General features: G+C 37.5%; 1 protein-coding gene across 3 annotated transcripts in view; it reads right to left on the bottom strand.

The window, feature by feature from the left end:
• The window catches only part of PTPRO (protein tyrosine phosphatase receptor type O), a 239816-nt gene that overhangs the window by 35525 nt on the left and 182514 nt on the right, over window positions 1–21777 (bottom strand). For 2 of the 3 annotated variants that reach the window (XM_077870947.1, XM_077870946.1), the window contains exons 13-17: window positions 14001–14140; window positions 10996–11128; window positions 8942–9062; window positions 4633–4701; window positions 2179–2262 (exon numbers count right to left, since the gene is read on the bottom strand). In XM_077870947.1, the coding sequence (XP_077727073.1) occupies window positions 2179–2262; window positions 4633–4701; window positions 8942–9062; window positions 10996–11128; window positions 14001–14140 (547 nt within the window). The remainder of the gene's footprint in view (window positions 1–2178; window positions 2263–4632; window positions 4702–8941; window positions 9063–10995; window positions 11129–14000; window positions 14141–21777) is intronic. The other variant, XM_077870948.1, reaches the window with a different exon arrangement.

The following is a 21777-nucleotide window of genomic DNA, read 5'->3' on the forward strand; positions in this document are numbered from 1 at the left end:
TTTATATCTGACATAGCACAAGCCGAAGGCTGAAAAGAGTTTATGTTCAGTCTATTTTCATTGGTTAATAAGTGTATGGTTTACTGAAAGTGACAGCCTGGCGCTCTATGTTTTGCCTTCTCTTCTTACCTGGAGATAACCATTTATAGTCTCAAGGCCATTCTTCTAAAAATGACTGAAGGCCTTTTTTTTTTTTTTTTTAAACAAACAACAAACAAACACACTACTGAAGGTTTTTTTTTTTTTTTTTCTCCCTAACTTGGGTCTCATGCTATTTGATCAGTACTATAGCAGACCTTGAAAAGGTTGTTGGAATTTGAAGATGTGTTCATCAGGAGGACCTATTAAGAAAGACATGCAAAAAAGCACAGGTCTAGGGAACCCTGGGTGGCGCAGCGGTTTAGCGCCTGCCTTTGGCCCAGGGCACGATTCTGGAGACCTGGGGTCGAATCCCACATCGGGCTCCCGGTGCATGGAGCCTGCTTCTCCGTCTGCCTGTGTCTCTGCCTCTCTCTCTCTCTCTCTGTGACTATCATAAATAAATGAAAATTAAAAAAATTTAAAAAAGCACAGGCCTGATAGAAGCTTAAAAACAAAACTGTGGGAAAGTCAGAGAATTAAGTAGCAAAATTAATATGATTCCAAATGCATCTTTCTTTTGTTTGAAATCTGTGGTGAGTACTTGAAGGGTATTGGCTACAAGTATTCTGATGATAGGTAGACTACTTCAGAATGATTAGTAGATGTTGAATGAAAAGTGATGCATATTTTGAAGGTCAAGACGGAATTTATAAGCACTACTCACTCCTGAGTACTGTCTGATGTCAAATGCTTTAAATATTGTGTTGACTATGATGAAGCCTTATACCCAAAAATGTTACTAAAACCAACTTCGAATAACAGCAAATGGGTCCTCATCATCCAGGACCCATTTCTGACTTCATTATTTAACACATCCCATATTGCAACAGTTTTCCTCTAGTCTCTCTCTCTAAAAAAAAAAAAAAAAAAAAAAAGCCCCACAAATTCTGGTATTAACAAACTCTACTGTGAGAAAGTCCTTTTTTTGTAATTTTAAATCCTAACTTTGACAGATATTTATTCTGTCCTTGGAGAAGCTAAAGAACATTTGATCAACTCTCTTTTGAATAAATAACTACAGATTGCGTCTCATCTTTCACTCTTCCCTCATTCTCCCCACCCATGAGTCATTTTTCCAGTTCATGAACTATTTTTATTGATTTTTTTCTGAGTCCTTCTAAAGTTGTCCATATATCTGGATCCGTCTGTACATAATTTAGTACCTAAACACTGTGGATACTCGGGACAATGATTTTTGTTTTTGGTTAGGAAACCACTGCCTTTTTTCCTGCACCTCAGGAAAGGAAATAGTCCTCCTAGATTTGTTAGTCTCAGATTTCAAGATTATTGTTATTAGCTTTTAAACAAACTGAAAAGGATACTTTTTGAGATTTGATAATTAAAATGATTTAAAAGTTAAGAAAATAAGAATTTAAAGGAAGCTGCTTTTTGCAGAAGAAAATAGGTTTCAGAGATACCTGGGGTCAGAATTTGGATTTTCTATATAGTAGTATGTTGTTAAGATAGTCTTATTAAACCTCTATTTCTATGTCTCTAAGATGGGGCTGATGATACTTCCTGTAGAGTTGTGGGGACAATTAAGTAAGATAATTATACAAAGAGGCTTGCAAATAGTCAGTTGTTCAATATTTATTGAATTAGCATTACTATGAAAACACTAAGACCCCAAACACAGAGTACAGTATTATGGGCTTCTCTACCTTAATGCATTTCTTCCTTTTTGGAAACATGGAGCTCTCTAATGGATGGAGATGATAAGGAAAATAGGAAGCATCATTTACAAAGATGAGAAGCCAATGCATTGACTGAATGAAGAAACAGATGACTAGTAATAAGTGCAAGAAAAGCTTGCCAAGAACAACCCAAGAAGAAAATTTTAATTGGAAAAACATTATAGTTAGTTAGCATCTTGGTACCATTAACTACTGTAATCCATTTCAATACATGATAAATAATTTTAGATGTTGCCTAAACACATCAAATAATTAAAAAGAATTTTTCCTTTTGGTTTTACTTCTGGAGAGCTAACTTTATAGACTTTGTGTTAGGTAAAGAGTAAAAAAAAAAATCACTTACCAAGGATTAATATAAAATGCCAAAAGATAATCAGTCCAAAGACATGAGGGTAGCAGGGTTAAGAAAGCAAATATACTCCTACGCCTGTGAGCATTAATAGATATAACAGATGTAAAGATGAAAAAGTGGCAAGAGTTAGTAACATAAACTGTGAACAGATATCAGTAAATTACCTACTGGGATCAATTAAAATGACAAGCATCTTAATTACAATTAAATATTATTCCATTCTGTGAAATTGAAACGTGAGGGTTTAAGTGCTATCATATTGCCAACACCAGTTTTCTTCACACGCATCCGTATTGTAATCAGATATATTTCTTTCAACTTATTTTGTGTCAATTAGTCTGCTATTAGGTGATTACATTTTACATTCAGTTAAACGAGGCTCTTAAATGCCTCATTAGTTATCTCCAGTCTTATTCTTGGATATTATTACCCTTTCCACGCTTAAACTATTTTAAGGAACCATTATAACATCATTTGATGCTAACAGCAGCTTGTGTGAGGAAATATCAACCAACGGTCAATTTGCGCCTGTACGGATTCTGGTAAAGACCTCAAGCCTCTGGGACACATTCTTATAAAATTTCACTCTTAGGTGTGACATTCTATATTATTTTTAGTTTTAATTAATACACCATTGCAGAAAAATAACCCTAAAAACAGAGCTATGGTAAGATGCTCAGGTATCATTTGTTCAAGACAAGTAGCTCATGAAACTGCCTGGTCCATAATCTGACTAATACTGAGCTGAGTGGGAACAAACTTATTTTGTTGTTCTTTACTTCTAGTTCAGTCTGTTGATTTAAAAAGCATGGTTTGGGGATCCCTGGGTGGCACAGCGGTTTAGCGCCTGCCTTTGGCCCAGGGCGCGATCCTGGAGACCCAGGATCGAATCCCACGTCAGGCTCCTGGTGCATGGAGCCTGCTTCTCCCTTTGCCTATGTCTCTGCCTCTCTCTCTCTCTCTCTCTCTGTGACTATCATAAATAAATTTAAAAAAATTAAAAAAAAATAAAAAGCATGGTTTGAGTATCCAATTTCAGGTATTCATACCACATGTCACATAGAAGATTCATTAATGTAGATTTTAAAATGTCCTGTGGCTGCACCTATGGCTATTCTGATAGTTGGGGGGAGAAGGGGGGGAATGCTGTTACCTTGTCACTTTAGATACTATAAATTCCCACTGAGATATCTACTCTGTCATCCAGAAAGTGCTGGGGCTGGCGAAACTGCCTTTGCCAAGAGCAGGAGCAGAATTTTCTAGATTTTCTAGAAAGGTCCTGAAGTGAATTTTCTTTTGCTTTAGCTCTCCTATAGTTGGTCTCCCATATTCTATCAATTGTGACTGTGTAGTTAGTCAATACATAGCCATCCTGAGTCCCAAGTATTGGATTAGTTCCTTGATGGGCTGTTTTCCCCTGCTTTGTGACTGGGCCTTTTGAAAAGGTGAGCCAGACAAGATACAAGGATCAGTGAATCAGTCTCTTCATCTTGGCAAGGGTGTTAATATATTTGAACAAACCTAGAAATGTGTACTAATTTTTTTACCATTGAGGGTTTATGGGTTCTCTTTCTTCACAGTTGGATTAGTTATAGTTTAATAGCAAAATCCCATTCAGGCTAAAATTTAAAAAATAGTACAATATATTGTCTTATTAAAAAGAATCCTAGGTCAACTAGACTTTCCACTTAAGCAGAATTTATATTCCATTTAAAACCCTCCCTCCCTCATTGATTCCATAAAGTTTCTAGTCTCAAATATCTATTTCTTTAAGATCACCATTTGAGGGAATTAGGAAAACAAGGGGAAAAAAGAGATCACTTGCCAAGGATTAACATGAAATATATACGTTTAAGTTAATGTGCTTTGCATGGTGGCTTGCAAAAGAAACCAACCTGACCATGTAAGCAGTTCTGGCTTTATATTAAACGGTTATTTCATTAGCCGTTTTGTTGGGTATCCGTTGCAGTGGATAGGACTGGTAATTCTCATGTATCATTGTTAAGGTATAATGTCAAGCAATTTAATCTCCTGACAATGCTTTCTTAATTCTCCAAATACTTCCTCCCTCTAGGTCCTTAATACTCAAGCATGGGGGAAAAATAGGCGGGTTTTCCCTATGGGACTTTACTGGCTTTGATACTTATTTACCTGTAAGTGTTACAGCTGAGAGCCTGGGGCTGTATATGTCTATGTGATTTTGAACAGAAGCAATGACTCGTTTTCTCAGCAGATTAAGACATTTCTCTGCTTCATAACTATCGTAAACCTATATATACTAATACATTCAGGGAAGAAAATCTAGCCCTTGAAAGTCAGCTATCACCGAAATTGTGAAAGGAGAATCAGACAAAACCGTTTATCCTCAAAAGATAGTAAAATAAAGTTAGGAGCACACACAGAATAGTTAAGCTATCTAGAGGCTTGTTCCAAGGTAATGCTCACCAGTTGTATGGAAGTTTTCCATCCCTCTCCAAAGATGCAAAATTGACAAAAGTTCCTGCTCCGCATTCCCTGTTTGAAAGGAACCACAAAATCAAGGTTACTGCTTGACAGAGCACTCTTTGACCTTGACATAAAAGAAAGCTTTTACTGGCTTATCATCATAGCATTAAATTTTTTTTTAAAAAAAAGCTAATATAAGTTCCATGTGCTGCTCTTTCATGTTCAATGCAAAATAGAAAGATAAAAATTTTTTCATAAGGTTACACATGCTCTAATCAAGTTAGTTGAGGCCAAGAGGATTTGGTTTACAATCTTTTCCAAAGGGCACTCATGATCCTAACACAAATCTTTGAACTACTTGGGATGTAATATTTTTTACAAAGCCTTCTAGACTGAGGATTTTCTGTTTTTAGCACATATTCTTTGTGGGGTGGTTCTTAAAGCATTTTGATTTCCTCTCTAAAATGATGATGGATCAAGTTGGATTATTTTTCCCCCAACACTTTCCCCTCATGTTGGGATGCCCATGTGATTTATCACTTGAAATGAGAGTAAAAAGAGTGATACATATTGAAACAGATTGGCTTATGCAGTGCCTCTTACACAAAAGGTTGCTAATTAAGCTTCCAGTAGAAAATATTGTTAATTTTTTTTTCCCCAGAAGTGGAGGACAAAGCTAAACATCTTCTCATGCTTTCTTCACCTTTGCCTAACGTCACAGATAAACAACACAGCTCACTGGGGCACATGCATCTCATTTCCTTCCCCCAATATGAAATTGATTGACTTACTTGGAATTGAAGCAGAGATTTTGCCACTATTGGCACATCTGCTAATCACTTTAGCTATCTGCCTGTTCTCATTACAGTGTTCTTTAAATATTTATTTATTTATTTATTTATTTATTTATTTATTTATTTATTTTAGAGAGAGAGCATGAGCGAGAGAGCACGCAGGGCGGAGAGGTGGAGGGAGAGAGAGTCTTAAGACGACTTTGCACTGAAGGCAGAGCCCCAACCCACTGTGTCACCCAGGTGCCTTTTATTATAATGTTCTAAAAACAGTTTTCTTCTTTGAAAATTATGCTAATATATTGCTATATCATGCTGTGTTATACACTACCCATCATCAATTTTTCTCTCTCAATTTCCCATATATAAGATTTACTTTGCCCTGTAATTCAAGGGTTCTTATTCTGGGGTTCAAGGATAGAATTTAGGACTCCATGAACATACTGGGGGGAAAGCACATCTTGTTTTCACAACCTTTAACTGAAATTTAGCAATTACTTTAATTATTAAAGTAGGCAACCAGCCACAATAATATCATCAGTACTTGCGAGATTGCTAACCATGGAAACCGCAGATGTTATTCTGTAATGGACCTGCTGCAGATATGGAAATATTGTTCACATTTATCACTCTGATGAAATTTTGAGTTATTAGACACCCTACTACATATTATCTAACATGTTAATAAAAAAGCATGTAATGAATTTGCTTTTTAAATACTCTGATTACTATATTTTAATACAAGTAATTTCTTCTTAATCCTATGTATTTCATTTCATGAACTTAAAAAGAAAGTACTATTCTTGGAAGAGCGCCACAGGCTTATTCAGAATGCCAGAAAGGATCACGGCACAAAAAATATTAAGAATCTCTGCTCTGATGGCCAGCTGGCTGAAGTAGAACTACTTCTAAGTATCTTGCTGTATGCACCACAAAGAACACTCCTGTAGTGATAGTACCCCCATATATGCCATGATTTCCATTACCACACCTACTACCACCCCGTCCACGATTACTATTACAAGTTAACATTTGTTGCATGCTTCCCAATTACAGCATTATTGCTCCTAACCATCCACTAATGCAGGGGCTATTCTCATTTCTTCTTGATATACATTCTTTCTCTTGCTTCCAGGCTATATACTCTTAGTTTTTCTTGAGCTCCCCCGGATGCCTCCGGCCAGTCTCCTTTGCTCTTATCTTTTTTTTTTCCTCCCTGAAAATCTCAATATTAGATTGTCCTGTTGCTAATCCAGGGTCTACTTCCCTCATTTACATGCTCTCCCTCCAGTGATGGAGAATTTCATCCAGTCTGTAGCTTTAATAGCACTTATATGCTAATAACTCCCAAATTTAGATCTTCAACTCAGACTTTGCTCCTGAATACCAGACTTTCATGTTCAGTTGCCTACTCCACACCTACACTTGCAGTCATCTTAAACTTAACATTTCCAAGACCAAAGTCTTAACATTCCCTGCTCCCCCCCCCCACCCCCAGTTCTGAAATCCTCATCTGCAATTTCCTATTTCTGTTAATGGCAACTCCATCCTTTCGGTTGCTAAGACCAAAAATCTTGGAGTCACTTTTAAGCCTTCTTCATTTTCATTTCACATGCAATCTGTTAACAAATCCCCTTACCAAATGCCTCTATTTAAAAAATATATCCAGAATCTGATCATTTCTCCCTACCTTTATTGCGTGACCCTAGACTAAACCGTTACCATCTCTTGCTTGGGATACTGTAATGGCTGCCTCCGTCAATAAGCCTGCTTTGCCTAAACACAGACTGTTCTCTAATGTAAGTCATCTCTTCTGCCCCAAGTTCTGAAATGGCTTGACTCAGAATAAAAACAAAAGTCTTTATTAGAGCTTACAAACCTCTGTGTGATCTGACATCATCTCCTGCTATTCCTGCCTTCATTTCCTCTGCTTTAGCTGCACTAACCTTCTTGTTACTGTTTGAACATGTTCCTACCTCAGGGCCTTTACACTGGCTCTTCCCTCTACTGGGCATACCCTTCCACCAGAAAACACGTGGCTAACTGTCCTCATATTCTTCAAATGTTTTCCCAAATATCATCCTTTCAGTGAGACCTATGCACCTCTCAGAGCTCCTGTCTATACTACACATACCTGTATTGCTAATTTCCATACCTGTACTGCTAATTTCCCTTACTCTGCTCTGTTGTTTTTCTCTTACTGTCTGCTAACATACCAAGCAATCTTTTTACTTTTATCAGTGTTATTTATTGTCTATCTCCTCCATTAGACTATGAGCTCCATGAAGGCAGAAATTATTGTCGGTTTTATGTACTGTCGTATCCCAACCATCTGGAAGGGTCTGACCCACAGCAGGTGTGCATTAATATTTATTAAATGAATGAATGAAGTTTCAGTGGACTGCACAAGGTTACATAGATTAAATTAGGATTTGATCCCAAGGAGTGTAATTTTACAGCTCTCTACTCTGGCCATCTTCCTCCCTATACTTCTAAGGTTTGTTTAAATGCCAACATTCAAAATCTTGATTTTCATATTCAGAACTAATTTCTCTATATTCATAGATTACTACTTTTATCTCCTTTCTGGGGCAGGCCAGTTTATACCTTTAAATATATTCATTTCTGTATATATCTCCAGCTACATTCTAAGTTCCTAGTGGACAGCTTGGATGTCTAATTTTTACTTAATTGTGCCATCTAAGACACTGATTAGATCATTATTGGATGGATAAATTTATTTTTGAACAGGTAAATGATAGAGCTCTGAGAAAGAAGAAGGATGTTGATTGACAGTTCAGCAGGCTAACGCTGAGTAAAAATAAATTCGAATCAAATTTCCCAAGCCCAGTAGTACTCGACTAAGCAACAGTTTTTAAGAGAATTGATGGATTGTTTTGATAATATGGGGGACCACGGAAAGTACTTGAGAAAGTGCTTTGATAAGAAATGCATCAGTGGCCAAAGGAATAGGGAATCACTAAAATCATAAATCAGAAGTCTCTTCTAGCTGCAAGAAAAATGAGAACTGCCTGAACTCTGAGTAGTAGGAACAAAACTAATAGGGGACCTCAAATGGACCTAATCATAAACCCTACAAATGTCTTCTGATAAAACAGCTTTGGCAGAACTGATGAAGAGAGGGATTTTTTTTTCTTTCCTATGGTCCCTTATATTCATTCCTTTTATCAATCATACTGAGTAGCCAGAGATCTTTATTTTACTCCAAAATCTGTTTGAAATAATCCATTGCATTAATGGATCCCTTTGTATGGGTTTCCTAAAACGACAAGATTGAGAGTAAGCTGTCTGAATCAGTGTAAACAATCCTCTGCATGGTCATTTCAGTGGCAATGTTTCCTCAAATAATATTTAAAGGTCTACTTAGAAAACACACAGAACAGACACTGAAAACTGAAATTGAACTTACTGCTATACAATTTAGGTCTGCAAAAGCAGACTTGTAGGATAAATTAATATATTTTAAAGCCCTTGGGTAAAAGAGCAACCAAATTTACCTTGCCATCTGCAGATGTTTTTTCCTAAGAATGATAAGGGTCACGAGCAGCAGTCCAATTAACAGTGTGCTGAGGATGGCCAGCACTGAGATGACTACCACATTGGGGTTCATTTCTGTAACTAAAGAGAAAAACCATGCATTTTCATTACATGAAATTAACAGAACCGCTCATCATTTTCCATTGATTTTCAACAGCACTGGACTTGTAATGATGACAATAACAGCAACAATGATGTTCCTCCAAGCTGACAATGACCTCCTCCTGGTCAAATATAACCTAGTAAAGTAGACTGACAAATGGTGTTCAGGTGCTTGGCACAATGAATCCATCAAAGTCTTACATTCAGAATGTTCTTATAAAGGAAAACTATAAACTATGAATAATGCCTGTACCATAGTTAAATTCATTTGAAAATTTAAAAAAATCTAGAAGTCATCATCATGTATTATTACTGTTTAATATTTCCAGAAGTTTAGAGAGTGTCTGGTTTTCATTTTACGCCTCTGACTTTAAAGTCAGAAAGCACAACTGTATATTTCGCTCACAACTAATAACGTGTATGAAAAAGGCATTAGCGAGCTACCATCTGCCGCAGCACTTAACACGTCGCTAGCAGCAGGCATTCTGATGATCTGTAACCATATGTTGAGAGGTTTTCCATCTGCACAACTCAAGAGATCAAACCTATTAGTAAGTTGTGGGGCCCTTAAGATGAGGGACTGCGTCCCTTCCAGGTACTTGATACGAGGACTGCTACGGCACCTGCACATTGTGCAGTTCATCACCCTACATGGAAGAGCGAGGTATTAAAAGAGGGAATACATGTCAAATGTTTTTGTAAAACTCCTAACCAGAGACGGACCAGAAAAAGGCATCATGATACCATCCTCTGCATTGATCATAAAAACACAGAACGGGCCGGTACATTCAGTCTCTAAGACTTTCTGTATTTGCCATGGCCTATTTGGGCCAGCACGACTCCTGTTCACCAGCAGAGTAATTGAACAGAAAGAACATTAGACTCTTGGTCAGGAGATCTTTTTCAAGTTCATTTGACTACTGACTGCCATTTGGAGAAGCTATTTTGTCTGTCTCTCTGGGCCTCATTTTCCTCACTTGTAAATAAGCTGAATAATATCACCTGTTTCACTGGGTTGCTCTAGTAATGATAAGGAACAGTGAGCAGGAAAGGATACTTAGGATGATGTACAAGGACATAGAGGTGAGAGACCACTAATACACTTTTCAGGTCCATTTTTGTCCTCTTTTCTGTAAAAATAAAAATTTAAAACAGAAACAAACAAAAGGCCAGTCTAGTCATCACTGAATAGAGTGGCTAAATACATGACGAATGTGCCAGAAATGAAAAAAAAAAAAAAAAAAAACCCAGTAAAGGGATCATGTGACACTGAGGGTAGTTATATTACAGGTGACTTCATGGAGGGTCTCAGGTTGCAGAGTCAGACCCCAACAAATGGGGGAGTAACACGTATAATATTAACTCAGAAGAAGAAAAAAGAAGCACCATTATTCTAGACCTTTCATTAATTGCAAATTTCCCCACTTGTAGTTTGCCTTAATGGAAACTTTCCTGCTTTAATTCAGGAATTTAGTACTGTCATTGGTTGATCAGTGATGGCTAAGGGTCAAGGCGACCACAGATGAGCCTGAGTCCATCAGGACACTGTGGTTACTGCTGGAGAGGCAGATGAGGACCGTGGGTCTGATGGTAGCAGTTAGCGCTCACCAGCGTGTGTTAAGGCTTTATACACTTCATTTCTATGCTTCAGAACAGTTCAACGAGGTACATATATTACGATTCCAGTTTTACAGATGAAAACACAGAGGTCCAGAGACAATAAATATGGTTCCCTAAATCACATAGATAGTAAGTGCAGTGAAAGGTTCCCTGACTCCGAAGCCTGGACTGCTTCAGTGGAACATGGTTCTATTAAAAGGATAAAGTACATATATTTGAAAAGAAAATGGGAGGAAAACCTGGAAAGATAAATTTTCCAAAGACACCAGATCCCACGAACTCAAGTAATTACCCATTGTTGAGACGGCTATGAATGTGGGGACACTGGGGCTGTCGTGGCTGAAGCTGGTGACACTACAGTTGTAGGCAGTGGCAGGAAGAAGGCTGGAGATGGTCACAACGTGAGAAGAAACAGAAATCGGTTCCTGGAGATGCAGAACATAAGATGGATGTTATATCATCTTCATCTATTTGGCTTTTTTTTAGAGTCTTTTTCAGAGCTGAGTGGTTAATATACAAGCAGAAGAAAACATTTAAAAGATGCAGAAGGATAACAGTGAAAAATATTTCCTTCTTTTCCTGTCTTGTATGTATCCAGTTCCTTCTTCTATGGAAGGAGCTGTGGTTATTAGGGATTTTTTCCCTTCCCATCTATATTTTATGGATGTAAAAACATTAGATACAACTAAACAAAACCTAAGTGATAATGTGGTTTACACATCATGCTACTTATATTTTACCTGGTTATTAGTGTATTTTGGTGCTCTTTTCACATCAGCACAGAGAAGCTGATTTATTCCTAAGTGCTGTGTAGACATTCACTGAAAGGTCATACTTTATTAAACCAGTCTCCTACTGAGGAATGTTTCAGTTGTCTCTGATTTCTTGCTATTACAAACAATGCTACAGTGAACATAATTTTAGGTTATGGAAACAAACATATATGGGCACACACTCGCTTAATATATTTATATGTGATGCATATATACACATACATATTCATACACAAAACCAGTGTGTGTGTGCATGCACATGAATGTACACATATATATGGGTATTCATATTCCCAGCAGTTGAATGATGAGTCCAAAAGTTTTATGTTTTTCATTTAGAAAGCTATTGACAAATTGTCTTCTTTTTTATTTTTCATTTTTTAAAGATTTTATTTATTTATTTGAGAGAGAGAGAGAGAGCACAAGTGTGCATGACAGAGGGAAAGGGAGAAGCAAATTCCTTACCTAGTAGGGAGCCAGAAGTGGGGGCTAGATCCCAGGGGCCTGAGATTATGACCTGAGCCAAAGGCAGACACTTAACGAACTGATCCACCCAGGCACCCTGACAAATTGTCTTCTATAATTTTCCATATTATCCTGCTGCCATCAATGTGTGACAACACCTGTTCTCCCCTACTCTCCTTCCAATCCAATATATTTGTAAACTCTTTGAGTTTTTCCAATCTTATTAGTGGAAATTGCACCTCATTGTAGATTTATTTGGCATTTCTTTCACTGCTAGTGAGCTTGATTATCTTTTCATATGTTTAAGAATCTTTGTGTTTATTTTCTATGAAATACTTGTTTTGGGTTCTTGGTCTTTATTTTTTTTTCTATTCGTAATTGCTCTTTGTATATTAAGGACACTACCCCCTTTGTCTGCTTTCTCAGCTTTTTTTAAAAAAAAGATTTTATTTTTATTTATTTATTCATGAGAGGCACAGAGAGGGAGGCAGAGACATAGGCAGAGGGAGAAGCATGCTCCCCACAGGGAACCAATGTGGGACTCAACCCCAGGACCCCGGGATCACCACCTGAGCCAAAGGCAGACGCTCAACCACTGAGTTACCCAGGTGCCCTGCTTTCTCAGCTTTTAAACAGCATCCACCAAAGGCACAAAATTTGTGCCTTTGTGTTCTCAAAAGCATTTAATATTAAAAGCATTTAATATTAAACTATTCTTGAGCTGAACAGATTGTTAGTTTGATGGGCTAATGGTTAGACCAGTGACAAGTACCACAGTACAATATAAAAAGATGAGCCAGCATAACATTCTTTTTCAAAACAGGGATGTGAAACACTCCTGCCTAAATAAAAGAGAGACATCAGCACTTATTTCCAATTCCACCTCTTTTACTGTTCTATAAAAGAATGGTTCTAAAGGAAAGACTTTTGCTAGCAAGACTCTCATTGTAGTTGCTGCATAACCATTGTTTTCTTAGGGGAAGACATTACTATAGCTGCAGAGAAGAAAATCCGCTACTGGCAAAGCAGTTATTTCCATAAAGCATTCTTAGAATAGAAAAAAAAAAAGATAAGCTGCTCAGTATAGATCAAAAAGAGATAAGTTTGTACAAGAAAATATCAAAAGGGGAAAGAAATCAAAGCAAATTATCTTAACACTCGTATGAAAAGATTCCCACTCCCAGAAATCCTTTCTTCTTTTCAATCTTATGAACTGCATTATTAAAAAGCATCAATTATTCATGTTCATAGAATTAGTCTGTACACTGGATTTTGTGACATCCCTCACAAACTTGACCTTTTCCTTCCATGCCTGGCTGAAAAATATTTTATTCTGGTGGCTTTGTTACATTTGGAGCTACTGGTTCATCTCTTTCCTTTCCTTCAGTTTGACCTGGTGAATAACTCAGCAGTAATTTTATCTGCTATTTACGATTCTAAAGCTTTAACAATCATTTCTCTCAGCCTTCATTTTCCCAAGCAAAATTGTCCTCCTTACTGACTAGAAATAGTCCCTTCTTTAAATTCTCTTAGTAGAATGGATCTCTCTATGGCACTTGCATTTTACTTTAATTATTTCTAGACTGATGTAATATCTATAACTGCACGAAAAAAATGTTAAAGCCAAGTATTGATTCTGCCATTTGTTTTTTTTTTTTTTGATTCTGCCATTTGTATCACACATAGTGCCTTTCACATAACTGGCAATCAGTTCATATTTGTTAAACTGTATTTTATATGGCAGTGTCTATCCCTTTGATCGATTTAATGGCAATAGGAAAAATGAATCCATTTCAGTTCTCAGTATGACCCGGGGTGACTAGGGGTTAGGGACAAAAGATAAATGCAAAGATGAAACTAAACTTTGCAATTTGGCAGATTGGTTCTTATATTTAAGGCTTGCTGTAAGCCTATTGTTAATTTCTGTTACTGAAACACAAAAGGGCAAATGAACACTTTCCATTTTCTGTACTGTAAACAAATAAAATACTTCGATTTACTCAGATAATTAGCCTTAACCAAAATGAACTCAGACAAAGAGAATAAAAATGTACAGTACCTGGAGTTTTGTTTCTTGACTAGAGCCAACTTGTTGACAGAAGACTTCAAAGAAATCAGCCACTCCCTCCTCCACCCACAGCAAAGTCACTGAAGTCTGGGTTTTATTCACGGCAAACAGGGATTTTGGAGGAGCTGGTTCTGAGCAAAGACAGAGTTTTAAAAATTTCATTTAATTTAATGCATCCTTTCTTCTTTCATTGATTGGCAGGATAAAATAGACCAAAAAAAAATCCAACCCAAATACAGGTAGTTAATAGCACCATCGAAATTTTATATTGCTTTGAAATATGTCCAAACACAGTTGTCACCTAACTTGGAAGACAGAATATTTTGCCTTCTTCTCTCCCTTCCACTTTATACTTCTCTTTTTGGAACACTTCTGTTTTCTACTTCAGCTTTATTATATATACATAATCTATTAATAGTTTTTGTTTCATCTGCACTGGAGCTACACTGCCCTAATAAGACATAACTTTCTGCAAGAGAAACAAAAATCTGTACTTAAATGGCTAACACAAATGAAAATGGTTTGCTTCCACCTAATGGAGACATCCAGTCTGGTACTCAGCCAAAAACCTGTCTTCCTTTTCTGGAGACCATTTGGAATAATTTAGTCAGAGGAATGGCTTTCTTGAAAATGTAGTCAAAATTAAGAGTGGTAAAGCTAAATAGATACGATTTTTTTTTTTTTAAGAAAAGGATTCATGGAAGGAGACTGGATAGTTAATAAAATGTTTAGGGGACTGATTTCTTTATCATATTCTTTTAGACATTAATCGTGATCAATAAATTAGTACATTAGTCAAATAAACGGTGCCCCTTCATACTCATTTCCAGTAAGTGAGTCAAGGGATTTGTTGGCCTAAGACCAAACCCCTGCTTGTTCCTCAGTGTTAGGGAGTGGCCTTGTGTCTTGTTCCCATACTCCTCAATCTCTTCTTCTCTCCTCCCCATGCTCTGTCATTTGGGTGTTATCTCCCCCTTGAATTCCTCCAGTACTCAAAGCACTATGCGTGAACCCCAGCACAGCAGCCAGAGTCCCTGTTATCCTGTCAGACCTCCTCAACATCACTTGTTTGGACATATTATATCTAGCTGTCAGGTTCATGGAACATCATACTTTGCCCACGTGAATGTCCCTGTCAGACAACTATCCCTGCTGTTTGCCTGTTACTTGGATTTGTTTTTTTTAAATTATTTGTCCCATGCTCCCAAAGTCTGTTCTCTAGTTCCTGGATTTCAGTAGTGCTTGAAGAAGCCCTCGAGGCCATTTCACTTCTTTGACATGTGGGCATCTTTGTGTGGGTAGGTTTGGAACTTCTTTCTAGAATATCATCATCATGGCCCTATTCAGAACCAGGTAGTATGTTGGAACCATTCTTCACCTGATTTATCACAGGCAACTTAAATTTTGTGCCCAACTAAAAAAAGAAACATTCTTTTCTTTTCAGAGGCAACTTGATGAGGTTAAGCAGAAAAGTTGAAGGAGGAAAGAGAGGGGTTTAGTCTTGGGTGGGCATAATTTACAACAGATGTCAGGACCCCTTTCTCATTTGCAATGAATCATATACTCCTCCAAATGTTGTACTGTCTCACTTCCCCTCTGATGAAAACTGTTGATGAAACATGGGGTCAGCTTCCATTTCCCTCATCCTTTATAACTGTCACTAGGTATGAGTCAGAGAGGGTAGGTCCTCCAATGATTCTGACTTGTGCAGATCTTGAATCTTTGGAGGCAAATGTGAGGTTGTCTGGGGCAGAGATGGATGATTTTTAGGCTGAACCTTGGTTATTTCTCTTTTCAAATCACACATGACAGAAATGCCCCTCACCGTGAGTCTCCTGAACTGATTAGATTCCCTAGGATATTAATGTATTTCTTTTTCCTGATGGTTAGATAAACTCAGTTTAGCTATCCAATATGAACATTGCCCAAGTCCTAATCTCCAGCTCCAACTTTTTTACATATGTATTTGCAATCACCTACCATCTGGGCTTCCTAAAGAGCACTACCATCCTTTCCTTGTTTGAGGCTCTCCTCTGGCTTCTCAGACCCTAGACAGCATATTTTTAAATAATTCTTGTCATCTCTTCCTTTTATCCATTCTTTTTATTATATTGCATGTTCAGGCTTTTGTCATAACACTTTATCAATCATTTACAACAGCCTCTTAATCCCTTTTCCTGCTTTTAATCAGTTCTTTCTTCATTTGTCAACCAGGACTTAAATAATCTTGAAATACCACTTTGCTCATGTTAAATCCTATCTGTGTAATAATCTATTGTGATCGATGTCTATTGCCAAACCTAAATATGCCAAGTTTTAAAGATCCTACTCACATGGGCCACATTTTATCCACACAGCTTCACCACCATCCCTCTCGAATCAGAAATGCTTGCCTTGGTAGAGCCAATTTTCTCATACCAGCAGTACTCTTTCTCAATTCCGTGTACTTTTTCTTCTCCTTGGATCATCCTGAGATCAAGAAAAAGTCTTTCCTTCTCCCTGAAGCCTTATCTGTTGACTCTGTCTCTTGATGATCTATCTCTTCGCTGACCTTCTATTAATTACCCTATTTGATCTATGTGAGCAAAGTCCTGATTCTTCTAGGTCCTAATAGATTCTTTAAGAATAGGGACCATGTGTTATTTTGCTTTCACCTTAAACTAGCCACCTGCAACTGTTCAATAAATATTATCTATTGACTGATTTATTTCTAAGATTTTATTTATTTATTCATGAGAGACACACACAGAGAAAGAGAGGCAGAGACATAGGCAGAGAATCAGGCTCCCTGCGGGGGGAACCTGACATGGAACTCAATCCCAGAATCCTGGGATCACGTCCTGAGCCGAAGGCAGATGCTCAACCTCTGAGCCACCCAGACTTCCCTCTATTGACTGATTTAAACCATAGTCAAGATTAAGTAGTCAGAGGTATTAGTATTTAAGCATCAGGCAAGATCAGACACATTGGAGTTAAATTTTGATGTCCTCTGTCTTTTCTACAGTGATCAAATTGGTAAAATTATCAGCTTTCTGTGGCAGAGTCAAAGACTCATGAATTACAAGTGTTCTCAGTGGCCCAAAGAATGTGACTTGGATACTAGAGGAATGGTTTCTGTGGGTCTGCCTAAAAGTATGGATCTACGTGGTAAGTAGGATCCTCAGGAAGATCTCCAAAGGGGTTGGGACCCTTGACCAGCCACGTGACAGAATTTTCTTTTCAGGTGATAAATAAGGGCAACAGATTATGCCAAGGTCACTTTCCCCATTACCACTGTATCCTTTTCTGAAAGACATATGCATATTAGCTCTATAGGTCAATGAATAACATACACAAATCACCTGCTTGGGACTGGTTAGGATCTTTGTGATAGGTATATTTTCTTAGATGTACTGGAGAGAATTTTCACTCAGCTAGTCCAAGGGAAACAAAGAAAAACACTGCAATATTTCATAAGTGGAGGTGTAATTGGATTGGAAAGGGCTTCTAATTAAATTTCACTACTCAAGACAACATCTGCCCCAGGAAATGTATTAAAATGTTAGGACTGTACTGTCCAACACAGTAGCTATTAGCCACATGTAGCTACTGAGAACTTGAAATGTGGCTAGTATAAATTGAAAGGAGCTAAAAAAGGGAAATACAGGCTGAATTTTGAAGGCTTGGCATAAAATAAGAATAAAGATATCTCATTTATAATTTCACATATCAATTACATGTTAGGATGATACTACTTTGATATATTTGGTTAAATAAGGTTCACATATCAATTACATGTTAGGGTGATATTACTTTGATATATTTGGTTAAATAAGGTATATTAGTTTCATCTCTCTCTTTTTAGCATTTTGTAATGTGGCACTAGAAAATTTAAAATTTCATATATAGTTCTCATTATATTTCAATTGTACAGTACAGGGTTAGAGTACTCCTTCCCGTTTGGTAGAGCAGAAGTGTGGAAATTCTTGACAGAAGCTGGTTGAAGTTTTTCCCCTTCTGTTATCTATCTCCTCTCATAAGAAGGCAAAGTCAGCTAAACTCCTTAGCCTAGTATGATTTAGATAATTCCTCTTTCCCATCCTCAGGCAGAAGACCAAAAGGGAGTAGTGGCTAAAATATTGTTCAGGCAACTTCATATGATAGGGAATGCAGTGACATGCAAAAGCCTTTTTATTGGTCTCTACCTCTATTATGGGATGATTGTGTTCCCCAAAATTCCTATCTTGCAGTCTTAACCCCCAGCACCTCAAAAATGTGAATGTGTTTGAAGATAGGGCCTTTCAAGAGGTAAGTTAAAAGAGAGAAAATGAGTGGGAAATATCAGAGAGGGAGACAGAACATGAGACTTAATTCTGGGAAACGAAAAAGGGGTGGTGGAAAGAGAGGTGGGCAGGGGTGGGGGTGACTGGGTGACGGGCATTGACCATTGACGGGGGCACTTGATGGGATGAGCACTGGGTGTTATGCTGTATGTTGGCAAATTGAACTCCAATAAATAAATAAATAAATAAATAAATAAATAAATAAATAAAATGAAGCGTGGGTGGACCTCAATCCAACTTGACTGGTGTTCCTACAAGAACAGGAAATATAGGCAAAGAGACACCAAAGATGAGTGGAAACAAAAAAACCAAGTGAGGATACAGCTGGAATGTGGCCACCTGTAAGCCCAGGAGAAAGGCTTCGAAGAAACCAAACCTGCTGATACCTTCATCTTGGACTTTCAGTCTTGAGAACTGTAAGAAAATAAGTTTCTGTTGGTTAAGCCACCCAATCTGTGATATTTTGTTATGGCAGCTCTAGCAAACAAATAAAGGCCCTTACTAGTCAAAATATCAAATACAAGGGTACCTGGGTGGCTCAGTGTTTGAGTGTCTGCCTTTGGCTCAGGGTGTGATCCCGGGGTCCTGGGATTGAGTCCTCCATCAGGCTCCCCATAGGGAGCCTGCTTCTCTCTCTGCCTATGTTTCTGCCTCTCTCTGTGTCTCTCATGAATAAATAAATAAAATCTTAAAAAAAAATCAAATATAGTCCAGCTCATCAAAGGCAGGGGTGGGAAGACCTCAATGATTTATGAAGAGCAAATGAGCTTTAAGAGAACATGCACAAAACACTTTATATGATATAAATGGCCATGTGAATATTAGTTACAGAACATCCTCTTGCTATCACTTTCTACTCCTATGTAAATACAGGGTTGTTTGCTTTATAATACCCTCTAAGAGCTTTCTAACATTGCCAGGGTTATACTCAACTATTTGGTCCTCTTCTTTTTTTTCTCTTCTTTCCTTTTCAAGTCTCTCTTATTCGAGTGGGGAATCCAACTTAATTTTATAAGGAAATTCAGTACAAGGCCCAGAACATGGGCAGAAAGGAAAGTTGTAAGGCTATCTCTACATTTAATTTAGGTTGGATTATGAGAGGCTCAAACTGTTCCCTAGGATCTTGCGGGAGTGAAGGTGACCTTGGGTAAAGTATGAGCTGGTGCCTGACTCTTATTCTTTGCTCTGGCAGCAAATTTCTTCCTTTCCTAGGAAATCCCGAAGGGAGTCAGGTGTAATATTTCATGTTGGAGCCAAAGAGAATGTATTTATTGTCTAAAATCCATCTTTTTCTGACAATTATTGCATTTTTTCTTATTTTAACGTGACCCATTAGTTTAGCTGCTGATAGAATGATGTTAATGAGGCCAAGATTATATCCACGAGGGCCCACTGGTTTCATTCTGTTTCTAGTTTATACCTATAAACCTGGTGAGTCATTTTACAAACTTGTGACACTGGTGATAAGGGGAATTCAACAGAAAAATATTGTAAAAAATTATTGATATGATAAAATCTATTTTCAATCCTCAGCATCACTGACAGAAATTTGCTGGTGTCCTCTTCATACACAAAGGATGACCTTTAAGGTCTATATTATTATAGGTCTTTTAAATCCATTTTTTAAATTTTCCTCAAGACAGGCAGTTCTACCTTAAGCAGTATAAGCCTAATTTATATTCAACTTGGTCAAAGAAAACATTTGTGACTTAAACAGTGCAAGTCACATAAATCATGCCTAACTTGATCAAAACCAACATCTTCAAAAAAAAAAAAAAAGCACTATTCGAAAGTAAAAAAAAAAAAATGTTAGAGAAATTATTCATGGTGAGTTAAGGTTGGTACGCAGTGAAATTAAGAAGTTGAAAATTTATATTAAATAACAGAAACCTGTGCTAGATCCAAAGTAAGTAAGCCTATTCTCTTGTCAATTTAGGGAGATTCTTTTAATAAGTAATGAGAAAATTTAAAAACATATTGGAGGGCAGCCCCAGTGGCACAGTGGTTTAGCCTGCAGTCCAGGGTGCGATCCTGGAGACCCGGGATTGAATCCCACGTCGGGATCCCTGCATGGAGCCTGCTTCTCCCTCTGCCTGTGTCTCTGCCTCTCTCTCTTTCTCGCTGTGTCTCTCATGAATAAATAAATAAATAAATAAAATTAAAAAAGAATAAAAACATCTTGGGGAGATATTAAAAAATATTCAAGCAAATATTACATTTTAATCAGGCCCTTTCCATATGCAAAACATAGAATTTTCTCAGAAATTAGAAATACCTGTGATTTCTATTACATTTTAAATAACTTTTTTAAAAAGATTTTATTTATTTATTTATTTTTTCATGAGAGACACAGAGAGGCAGAGACATAGGCAGTGGGAGAAGTAGGCTCCCTGTGGGGAGCCAGATGTGGGACTCACATCCCAGGACCCTGTGATCATGACCTGAGTCAAAGGCAGACACTCAACCACTGAGCTACCCAGGAATCCCTTAAATAAATTCTTTATGGTTTAATGATAGAAAGCCTAATATCCCCTTCTGTGAGTCATTGGGCGTTTTTATGGTTTTGCTAGCTCTAGTAACTTCTAAAGATTAGTAGAATTTTTCAAAAAAAGCTCTCATTTAACTTTACTTAGTTTCAAAACAACATATCTAACTTCTTCTTTTCTTTGGTTCCAAGAATATGGCTTTTTTTTCTTAGCATTTTTATTTGGTTAAGAGTTATTTTTGCCAAATTCTTAGAAAAAAGTCACTACTCTTATTGTATCATTAGCCTTATTGCTTTTACTCTGAACTTGGGTATGAATTAAATTCTAAAACTGGAAGAGATATTAAAGATCATTTAGTCCACACTCTCATTTTTATAGATGAGGCGACTGAAATCCAGAGGACCTAATTCACCTTTCAAAGATAACGCAGCTTGTCTGTGAAAGCAGTAACTGGAATCCAGACCTCTGGACATCTAGTTAAGGGTTCTTTGTACACCTGGATTCTTCCCTAAAACTGTGGGTGTTTTGCACTTATTTCCATATAATGGAAGATAAGAGGTCTCCTGAGAAGTTCCCTTTTCTAGAAGACCAACTTTTTCAGAGTGGGCACTTGCTCATACATTGAGATCAGTGCCAGATATCACAGTGATGGCCCGAATTGTCCATCATCCAGATCCTTTCAATATGTTGAGCAAAAACCTACAGGCTCTGCAAGTCACTTGATGGTATGCAGAAGTGCTTTTAAGGAAGTGATAAAGTTGTGTGGCTTGGCTGTGAGCAGCTGGCAAATGGCAGTGAAACTCACAAGACCACAATGAGAAATGAGAGAGAAAGAGATTAAGAAGAGGCATCCAGTTGGTCTTGGGACCAGGGATGGAGTTATGAAACAGTAACATGTCTGGCAGCCCAACCCAGAAGACAATGCTCGCATGAGGTCGCTGGTCCTGCAGGACTGTACAA

Source organism: Canis aureus, chromosome 25, assembly GCF_053574225.1.
Source record: "Canis aureus isolate CA01 chromosome 25, VMU_Caureus_v.1.0, whole genome shotgun sequence".
Classification (NCBI taxonomy): domain Eukaryota; kingdom Metazoa; phylum Chordata; class Mammalia; order Carnivora; family Canidae; genus Canis; species Canis aureus.